At 49.4% G+C, this 11191-nt stretch overlaps 1 protein-coding gene across 1 annotated transcript in view; it reads right to left on the bottom strand.

Annotated features, from left to right (window-relative positions):
- The window catches only part of LOC135104513 (mediator of RNA polymerase II transcription subunit 1-like), a 5106-nt gene extending 2148 nt beyond the window's left edge, over positions 1–2958 (bottom strand). The window contains exons 1-2 of the mRNA XM_064012087.1: positions 1537–2958; positions 1061–1297 (exon numbers count right to left, since the gene is read on the bottom strand). Of these exons, the coding sequence (XP_063868157.1) occupies positions 1061–1297; positions 1537–2958 (1659 nt within the window). The remainder of the gene's footprint in view (positions 1–1060; positions 1298–1536) is intronic.
- Between the last annotated feature and the right edge of the window lie 8233 nt (positions 2959–11191).

Raw genomic sequence — 11191 nt, 5'->3', positions numbered from 1 at the left:
GGCCTTTATTCGGATTTGCATGTGTTTCTTAATCTTATTGATGATGCAGAATCTGTAACAATCTATCTCTAGAATCATAAAAACACTTTTGAAAGCTATATCTAGAATCATGAAAACTCTCTCTCTCTCTCTCAAAAAAAAAAAAAAATAAATAAATCAATCAATAATCTCCAATAAAACTTCTTACAATTAGATGAGACAGAGCGACTGCGTTTTTGAGAATGTGTTCCCCCGGTAAGAACACACACGAGACACCCCACAACACACAAGACTACCCGCCCCCCACTCACAGCCCACCACGTGCCGCACATTCCCGACACGTGTTATCTCTGACAACACATTACGAGCATCAAGAGCGTCCTGGCGATGGCGGGGGAAAAGTGGTCGTGTCTCGTCTCGTCTCGTTTCGTCTGGCCGCGTGGTTGTCGTTCCCCCATACCCCCTGTCCTCTCCCCCTCCTCCACCACGCAGGTACACCAACAGAATGAGGAAGGGTTGGCGTAGAGTGCAGCCAAACACGTGCGTCACTAACTTCTTCCCAAAAAAACTTCGCTAGTCGGGAGCTGCTGCCATAAAACTGTGCAGACCTCGTGCTGTTTGTTTGTTCGTTCGTTTGTTTGTTTGTTTTCTTTCGAAGTCACTTTTCTTCTTTTTTTTTTTTTTTACCATGGGGGAGTGCCACGAGAACAATTCCACAGCTCGTATGGTGAAGGAGACGTTGGAGTAAAAGCGGCAGTGTGAGCTTTATTTTTCTAAGTACTCTGAAAATAGAACAGCGAGCTGGTGAGTACAAGTCCACTCCTTCACTGTTCGTCAAGCCTTCGTGCTGCCTCCTACAGCGAAAAGCAAAACCAAACAATAACAACTAAAGACAGGAAAGGCAGAGTGAGGAAGTCAGTGCCTTGCACATTTTCTTCCCAGGACTGGCAATGTACAGCAGCTACTCGCGCGCCCACTTCTCTTCTTGCCAAAGTTCGTGTTTCACTCCCCTCACACAGCAAAGGTTAAGGCATGGATATTAAACAATTAAGCAAGTAGTATGAGGAAGCAGCCCGCCCACCCCCTTATCCTCAGCTGTCATTACGCAAGAGACGTCAGTTGCCGCCGCAGCATCACCACCCCCGCCTACGCCCAGCGCCACCCAGCCGCTCAGATATTTATAGAGACCAGCCTCTGGACGAGCTGCAACAGTTGCCAGGCACGACGCGTTCGTTCTCCCAGGCGCGGCGGCTCCCGTGTACACTTCTCCGTGCTCTTCCTCACATCCCTTCTCCCCACGTGCCCCCCAAAACTCCCCCTGCATCACGTGTGAGAGGGGTGAAAGGGGCGATGCTTCCCTTCAAACAGAAATACTCAAGTCGTCGCCAAGAGGTTTTCACTTCCTGGACGCCATGCAGGTGCCCTGACAGATGCAATGCTATGGTTAGGTTGAAGAGTGAGCGCGCTCACTCACTCACTCACTTACACACACACACACACACACACACACACACACACACACACACACACACACACACACACGGTGGCAGGACTCACCGGTATCTCTATGTGAGGCACGACGTTCACTTGCTTCTCGATGCAAATTTTCTCAGTGGTGGGTGCGAACTTGTTGACGCGCGTGCGGGTTGGCTTGCTGCCGCCACCCGCGGCGCGATTCCCGGAGGCTGCTAATGCTGCCTTCATGGTGTGCGCCTCGCGGGTCTGTCTGGGGCATGACGATGACGATGGCCGCGGCGGTGGTGGAGGCGGTGGTGGTGGCACAGTTCTACTAGTACTGCCTGGCAAGGCGCTGTCTGTGTCGGTGCGATGCTTTTCTAAAGCTTGGTTGATTCTGGCCAAACCCTCGTAGATAGCGCGTACCGAGGGACTACGTTCACGCTCTTGTGGCCCGTGACCATCACTACTGGTGGGACTTAACGCCCTGTTCATCTTGTTAGTGCTTGTGTTGTTGATGCTCCTGCTGCTGCTACTACTGCTGCTGCTCTTGTTGTTATAGTTGGCGCGACTGTAACTGTTGTTGTTGCTATTGTTGTCGATGACACTGCTGCTGTTGCTGCCTCGCGCCGCACTGGAGTACTTAGAATATAATTCCTTGGTATAGTCCTTGACCGGGGTTGTTCTGCAGCTGGGCAGGTCACAGGTGTATGTTCGTCCGTATTTACTCCTGCGCTCCAGGGATGAGAAGGATGGCGAGGTGTCCAGCACACGGTCAACACTTTTACGATCGGGCAGAAGATCCTTCCTTCTCCGGTTGTTGCGTCGCTCGAGAGTTGCGTAGCCACTAATGAAAGCAGACACCGGCGGGTGGTGGGTAACACCTGGGTCGTTCCCCTTGTCCCGCGCGCTCCTGTCCGGAGTGTCCTGCCTGCCGCCCTGCCGACTGGAGGACCCGGGGATGTCCGTGGCACCGCTTATCCTGGAATACTTGTTTTCAGAATCTCCGTCCCGATCGTTCGAATGACGACTCCCGTCCGCTTTGCTGCTGGCCTTGGAGACACTAGCGAAATTTGTTCCCGATGACGTCCTCCCGTAGGTCCCGGCGCTGTACAAGGACCTGGCTGCGGATTTTGCGGTGCTGGCGGAGTTTAAACTTGAGTATACAGAGGAGGAAGAAGCAGAGTGCAGGTCAGTGCCCGAACTGCCTCTTCTGGAGGAGTAACCTGAACTCAAGCGGTCTGTGCTCGGTCCCCGCCCTGAAGTCGGTCGCTCTTGGCTGCCTCGCGCCCGGTCGTTCTCCTGGCTGCCGCTACGACGCTGCCCACCTGGCGTGTACGTGGGGGAGGAGTATTTGCGCGCTGTGTATGACATCTCGTGGGCGGATGGGGCAGCCACGCGGTCCAGACCGGTAGTAGTGTGGGCGCCAGAGTAACGGAGGAACCGGCCCGTCCTGGTGCCGGAGCTAGCCATGCCTGAGCTCAAATCGCTCCGCGTGTACCGTGAGGAGTAGGACCTATCCATGGTGCAACGCGAAGGAGCAACGGAGGGACCTTGTCCACGGAGAAGCGAGGGAATATATTGACTAGACCAGCATGGGTCACGATACACCGCCTGACCCAGCCACACAGGTCGCCAAGTTGTACACACTAATTATCTCAACACAAAACTGTTGCTTCGCTTCACACAAGAAGACAACCGTAGCTCTTATCCCCGCCCCGTTCCACTCTGCATGTCACCTTCACCACAACATGCAGGCACTCGGCTTGGTCACTTCCCCGCTGGGTGAGGAGTGTCCCATGTGGCCTCTCCTCGCCGTGACCAGCAGCCACCACTCGCACCGCCGCTGTGGGTAACGCCCGCCTTCCTCACTCACCCAAGTCACGCACCCAACACACCTGTCTCCCGCGTCTCTCCGTCACACCGTCACATCACCACACTAACGCAGCACATCACCATGCTGCCGACAGGACACACATCACACCATAAACGCGACGCCCACAACACGTCACCAGCCGATCACTGTATCCGAACACCCGCCGCCACCCCACTCTATTAAACCCCTCACGCCCAGACAGGAAGTAACAGTAAGGTGAGGGGCGGGAGAGCGGCGGTGGTGAGCGCGTCGGGGCAGGGGCGGCACTGTGGGCGGCACTGGGGCAAGGGGGCGGCAGAGGCGGGGCAGCGGGACCACGCGGGGAGCGCCGCGCCTCACCTCTACAACTAACGCCGCCCCATCCACCACCACACCACCACCATCATCCCGCTTCCACACATCCATTCTTCAAAACCGGCTTCCACCCACCCCGCACCCCTCGCCCCTCCGCCAAAGCACAAGGTTACGAAGAATAATAAGCAGCTGGACGCAAGACGTGGGGCAGGAAGCGCAGGAAGGTACACGAGGGGCAAGTGTATAAGTAAAGGTTATGCATCAGTCCGTCCCCTTCACGCCTTCAATCTGTTTCCCCTCCCGCCCCTCTCCCCTTACGCCCCGGTGACTGTGTGGCACCCTACAAACCACAGGCACTTCCGAATACTAAAAGAAGACAGTTTTCCACCACCACCACCACAAGACACTGCCATGGGAGAAAGGGAAGGAGCGGGACGAGGAAGGCAGTGCCGGGCTACGAGAGAAAGTGCAGCACTACAGATGAAAGTGTCCAGTTATGGATGACAGTGCCTCACTGACAGAAATCTAGGTTATGGAGGGAAGGGTCATGAATGTGGAGGAACGGCCACATTATGGAGAGAGCGGCATTCTATGGAGGACGGTGCTCTACTGACGAAGAAAGTAAGTGCAAGGCAAGACGGATAACATCAAAAAGTGGAGGAAAATACCAATAAGCCATCATGCAATACCAACACGGAAGAGGGGGAAGAGGAAAATGAAGAACACGAAGACAAAAAGAAACTATTGAGAAAAAAATAAATCCATGAAAAAAAAAATAGCAAGCTATCGAAAAAGTACTGCGTGATCATGGCGGGAAGAAGAGGGAAGTAAACAAAACTTTGGAGGGAAAATGTTTATGTGTGAAAGAAAAATAGAAAGCTCCCAAGCAGTCTGTGATTATGGGAAGAGGAGAGGAGAGGAGAGGAGAGGAGAGGAGAGGAGAGGAGAGGAGGAGGAGGAGGAGGAGGAGACAAAGAAGACGAAGATAACTAAAACAAAGGGGACGTGGAGGAAAGCCCCAAGTATAAGAAAAGTGCCAGACTATGGGGGACAATGTGCCAACCTAGAGAAGGGGAACGACGCACGAGACAGACACAGAAAATGGACGCGGCGCGGCGGGGCGGGGCGGGGCAGGGAGGGAGAAAGAAGGGGGATTGGAAGGAGAGAAAATTGGAGAGGAAACCTATATAGCACCGGCAAGCAAAAGGAGGTGGAAGACACGAAGGAAGACTATATTTGGCAACGATGATGATGATGATGATGATGATGATGATGATGATGATGATGATGATGATGGTAGTGGTGGTGGCGGTATCGGGCGTGCGTGGTGTAATACATGATGATGATGATGATGATGATGATGATGATGATGATGATGGTGGTGATGGTGGTGGTGGTGGTATCGAGCGTGCGTGGTGTAGTGCACGAAAGGAACGACAAGGAAAGCACGTAAGAAAAGGCACCTTGCTGACACAGAAGGCAAACCGTGAAGTGTAACAAAATATTACTTCTCTTCGCACTGAAAGACCGGCTGTAAATTTTGCCAAATGTTGCAATTATATTATGCTCGTTTTGAATGTGCATGTGCTCTCTCTCTCTCTCTCTCTCTCTCTCTCTCTCTCTCTCTCTCTCTCTCTCTCTCTCTCTCTCTCTCTCTCTCTGCATAGCTCAAAGGCGGAAGACGCAAATGTAGCAACAAGGCAATATATATATGCATACTTCAGAAGTGGAAGATCCTAATGTATCAATAAGGCAATACGATACACACACACACACACACACACACACACACACACACACACACACACACACACACACACACACACACACACACACACATACATACATACATACATACATACATACATATATATATATATATATATATATATATATATATATATATATATATATATATATATATATATATATATATATATATATATATATATATATATATATATATATATATATATATATATATATATATATATATATATATATATATATATATATATATATATATATATAATTTTTTTTACAAAATCTATCTAAAAATAGACACGTTTCAGAGAGAGAGAGAGAGAGAGAGAGAGAGAGAGAGAGAGAGAGAGAGAGAGAGAGAGAGAGAGAGAGAGAGAGAGAGAGAGAGAGAGAGAGAGAGAGAGAGAGAGTCAAAGCAGTTTACGCGCTCCATTGCCAGATCGTGAAGAAAAGAAAATGAAAAACTCAGTCTAGAAATAAATTCTTGCCTTTCAGCAACTAAATTCTCTCTGTATTAAATGTCACACCGTAACACTAAATAGTACCATAATGAAATAATAGTATATTTTTACTTGGTCTAACTCACATTGTTTGTTCATATTGAGATGATTGTGAATCTTCCCCTTCCCCCCACTCCTCTTTCACCTCCTCTTGCTACAAGTCTCAGTGGCAGCTGGAACAGATGATTGTATAGCTGTTTTCGCATGATTAGAATTCATATTGTTACTATATTTCGTTCGTTTCGTAGGTCTCTCTCTCTCTCTCTCTCTCTCTCTCTCTCTCTCTCTCTCTCTCTCTCTCTCTCTCTCTCTCTCTCTCTCTCTCTCTCTCCTTCACGGTGCATATTTCAAGAGTGTAAACAACTTATTTCCTTTTATCTTGCATATTTGTTTCTCTCTCTCTCTCTCTCTCTCTCTCTCTCTCTCTCTCTCTCTCTCTCTCTCTCTCTCTCTCTCTCTCTCTCTCACATGGCCGTACACCAGCTCACAACACTTGAGACTGCCGGACAAAACACGTGATGCATGTCAAGTGAAGTGCCACCAATGCCTAGTGCCGCCCTCGCCCTCAGTGCCATGTTGCCGAGCCTTCAGTACCACCAGCAGCGCCCCTCCACCTCTCTTCGCGAGTACAAAACACCCCAAAATAGCGACACGCAGCCTTGCCTTTAACCTCTCGTCCCCCTCAGAGTCCCGTCACGCTACCTTTCTACTGCCTATTTTGCCCCGTCACTCATCCCTCACTGCTCGGACACCCCTGAGTCACCCCGTACTCTGTCGATCCCAGCCTCACCCCACCCCGCCCCTCCCCTCTAGCAGCCATGCACGTAATGACAACACAGAATAGAGACGACATGAGAGGAAGCGACACATGGACTCAAGATCAATAGTGGATTAATTCATCTCTCGTGCCCACTGACCTGAGAGTGAGGGAAAGAAGTGTGTGTGTGTGTGTGTGTGTGTGTGTGTGTGTGTGTGTGTGTGTGTGTGTGTGTGTGTGTGTGTGTGTGTGTGTGTGTGTGTGCGTGTTAGGTAAGACGGTATGTGCGTGTGCCTGACAGTAACGAGGGAGAGGAGGGGAGAAAAGGGGAGAAAAAAAGCATCAAGGGAGAAAGTGCGTGTGAAAGGGAGAGAGAATGAAGGAGGAAGGCAGGAAGGGAGAGAGAAACAAGGAAAGCAAGAATTAAGAGGAAGAGGGAGAGAAAAATGGGGAAGAGGAGGAGAAGGAAGTGTCACACCACCTGGATATAGTGTGTGTGTGTGTGTGTGTGTGTGTGTGTGTGTGTGTGTGTGTGTGTGTGTGTGTGTGTGTGTTTATTTGTGTAGGCGTTCTTCCCTTCCTATCACGTCGCTCCCATGTCACACACACACACACACACACACACACACACACACACACACACACACACACACACACACACACACCACCCTTCTTCTTTGTCACTCGGAGAGAAGTAGGAAGTAAAATAAAAAAAAATTGGGAGGAGCCACTGAAAAAAAAAAAAGCAAGGAGGTAAGATGGGAGGACAAAAGTGAGGAGAAAGGAAGGGAAGAGAAAGAGAGAGAAAAAAAAAAACAGATTCAGGTAACGAGTGAAGAAGGGATATACTCGTAAAAATGGGGAAATTATGAGAAGCACTTAAGTAAGGACGAGGGAACTAGGTGATAAAAATATGAACCAAAAAGTGGAGGTAAAAATGACAAATGGTGTGTGTGTGTGTGTGTGTGTGTGTGTGTGTGTGTGTGTGTGTGTGTGTGTGTGTGTGTGTGTGTGTGTGTGTGTGTGTGTGTGTGTGTGTGTGTGTGTGTGAGAGAGAGAGAGAGAGAGAGAGAGAGAGAGAGAGAGAGAGAGAGAGAGAGAGAGAGAGAGAGAGAGAGAGAGAGAGAGAGAGAGAGAGAGAGAGAGAATGTAGGTTAATTAATACTGAACCAGGTAATGGCCAGGTAAGGATAGGTGAAAGAAGCATTAAATAAAATGAAAAAAAAAAAAAAAAAATGGAATATAAGGATGAATATCGAGCGGGAAAGGCAAGCCATCATCACGAAACTGTTATGGCGCTGCGTGATCTCCTTCCTCCTCACCCTCACCCTCCTCCTGGTCTTCTCTTCCTCCTTGTTTTCTCCCATTGTCAATCTTTTTCACCTGACCACCGTCTTACATATTATTCTCCCTTTATTCTCTACGTCTTCTCCCACGATTCATATTTGCTTCGTTCTCCTCCTCCTCCGCTTTCTTCCCCTCATTCTCGTTCATCACAACTCCACCTCCCCTCACTCATACATCAGCTGTCCACCTGTTTGTTTCCTCTCCTCTTCCTCCTCCTTATACCACTCATAAATGCTTAGCTTTTGTGAGCACTCACATAACAATACCACCACCACCACCACCACCACAACCCCCACAACCACCATCACCTCTTCCTCCTCCTCCTCCTCCTGGTCCAAACTCATATAAATTCCTGGACGCTAGCAAGAATCTCTCTCTCTCTCTCTCTCTCTCTCTCTCTCTCTCTCTCTCTCTCTCTCTCTCTCTCTCTCAAGGAAAAAATATCGAACAATTGAGTTGCTAACGGTGCGGTTACGAGGCAGGGTGTGGAAAGGAGGGGGCGGAAATGGGAAGGGGAAGTGAGGGGAAGGGAAGGGTAAGAGTTGGGAGAGGAAACAAGGAAGAGGAAGGGGTGGAGAATGGGTAGTTAAAGAAATGGGTAGAAACAGGAAGGAGTTAGGATATAAAATGGTGGGTGGGAAGAGTAAAACATCAAAAAGGAAAGGGGAAGGATTAAAAGGTGGGAGGGGAGAGAGGGGAAGATCAAAGCTGAAATGGAGGGAGGTATAGAGGAAGGGGGAAGAGGAGAAGGGAAGGGGGAAAAGGGGAGTCCGAAAAATAAGAGTAAAATAACGAACATCGCTCACCTTAATTAGTACAGGTAATCTTTATCTCTCCCCTTCCCCCCCCCCTCTCTCTCTCTCTCTCTCTCTCTCTCTCTCTCTCTCTCTCTCTCTCTCTCTCTCTCTCTCTCTCTCTCTCTTTCTCGCCTCACACCACTTGAATGTTTCCTCCTTCCCTCCATGCCTGACTCTCTCTCTCTCTCTCTCTCTCTCTCTCTCTCTCTCTCTCTCTCTCTGATCTGATTCTCTCCACCACCTGGTTTTCAGCACCATGCGATCGTTATCACCAGTAAATAGTGGAGAGAGAGAGAGAGAGAGAGAGAGAGAGAGAGAGAGAGAGAGAGAGAGAGAGAGAGAGAGAGAGAGAGAGAGAGAGAGAGAGAGAGAGAGAGAGAGAGAGTGGCGATGGTGGTGGAGTGCCATACTTAACCCAGCCCCATCTATTAAAAACACACAATTTCCTTGAACAGCAGACACCTCGCCCCATGCAGTCCAAACACGCAATTCTCGTTCCTTTCCTTAAGTAACAAATATCGCGTCCCATGCAGCCCCGTTCCTTCCTCTCCTAACCTGAACTAACTTGACTAACTTATCCCAAACACAATTCTCGCCTCGTCCCTTCCACTTCTAACACCAACCTCTCTCCCATTCCCTTACATTCCTCACAGATAGTCCCGCCCCATCACTTTCCACTCCACATGGCTGGCCCCGCCCCGTTCCACTACTAGCCCACTCCTCTCTTCATTCAATGGAGCCTTTCCCCTCTTTCCCCTGCCCCGCTCTGCTCCGCCCTGTCCCTTCCCTTTCCTTCAATGCTAGCCCCGCCTCCCGCCCCACTCCGCTCAGGCCAGTTAGTGTGTCTAGTCCGCCCTGGTAAATATTTGTACACAGTCCCAATTTTCCTTAAGTTGATGTAAATGTGAGCAAAAGGCGATAGTGTGTGTGTGTGTGTGTGTGTGTGTGTGTGTGTGTGTGTGTGTGTGTGTGTGTGTGTGTGTGTGTGTGTGTGTGTGTTTTCGCATTTAATTTCTCAATTGCTTACTTTTTCTCCAGCATTGCCTTACTTCATTTATTATAATTTCCATTTTATTATTAGTAGTAATCATCAATATTTTACTTTTTTTTTATGTAGCATTCGTATATTGATGTCAAAATTTACGTGCTTGCTTCGGTATGCGTTTCGTGAATGGGAAACAAGTCTCTCTCTCTCTCTCTCTCTCTCTCTCTCTCTCTCTCTCTCTCTCTCTCTCTCTCTCTCTCTCTCTCTCTCTCTCTCTCTTTCCCAGCTGGTGTTTCCTCTCATCCACCTATAGCATACCCTCCCCACCCAACCTACCCACCCACAGTCCCCCCCCACACCCATTCTCCCTGCCCAGCCTCACCAGTAGTGCATGCCAAGCTCAAAGTCACAACCGCTATATGCCAGTGTCTTCCTCGCATCCCAATAATATCCAGCCAGCTTCGAAGTCACCCCGGCTGCGGCCCATACACGTTGAGAGAGAGAGAGAGAGAGAGAGAGAGAGAGAGAGAGAGAGAGAGAGAGAGAGAGAGAGAGAGAGAGAGAGAGAGAGAGAGAGAGAGAGAGAGAGAGAGAGAGAGAGAGAGAGAGAGAGAGAGAGAGAGAGAGATGTGACAAGTTGAAAAGCAAGAGCAGAACTAAATGTAAAAGCAATTGGGAAAAGAACTTATGATACTGAGAGAGAGAGAGAGAGAGAGAGAGAGAGAGAGAGAGAGAGAGAGAGAGAGAGAGAGAGAGAGAGAGAGAGAGAGAGAGAGAGAGAGAGAGAGCATGGAAGATAATAAGCACAAGGACAATGTATGCATAAAAACACCACATTGCAACTATAACACACACACACACACACACACACACACACACACACACACACACACACACAGGCATACCAAGGCACTCACCACCAGTCAGCGAGGCACCACTATAATCATGCACACCAGGAACACACGAGTACAGCCCCGCAGGGAGAGAGAAAGAGAGAGAGAGAGTTCCGTCATGCAATCTTCCCCCTGCCCCTCACACACCCTCCCTGCTTCGACCCTGTCACCAGCCCTTTATTGATTCCGTCACAACTCTGCTGTTTAATCCTCTCTAGCCCCATTAGTCTCAATTATCCCTGCCACCAATTCTATCTATCTACCCTGTCATAACCCCTTTCAGTCTTTACCCTGCAATTGCTTCAGTTCCTCCCATCAGCCATATTCCTGTCACCTGTACTAAGAATCAGCCGCCTGACCCCCACTGACTGCCTCCCCACCTCTTCTCTGTTCACTCCACTACTGCAGTCCTTTCCCAGTCTAGCCCCATTGTTCCGCCTTATCCTGGTCCAAATCACCTGTGCCGTCTTACCGTAAGTCTATTATAGTCCTCCACGCCTTCCATCACTTACTGCCCCATTGCAGCTGTCTCGACAAGAACACC

This window comes from Scylla paramamosain, chromosome 10, assembly GCF_035594125.1.
Source record: "Scylla paramamosain isolate STU-SP2022 chromosome 10, ASM3559412v1, whole genome shotgun sequence".
Taxonomy (NCBI): Eukaryota; Metazoa; Arthropoda; class Malacostraca; order Decapoda; family Portunidae; genus Scylla; species Scylla paramamosain.
This window is presented reverse-complemented; position numbering and strand designations above follow the sequence as displayed.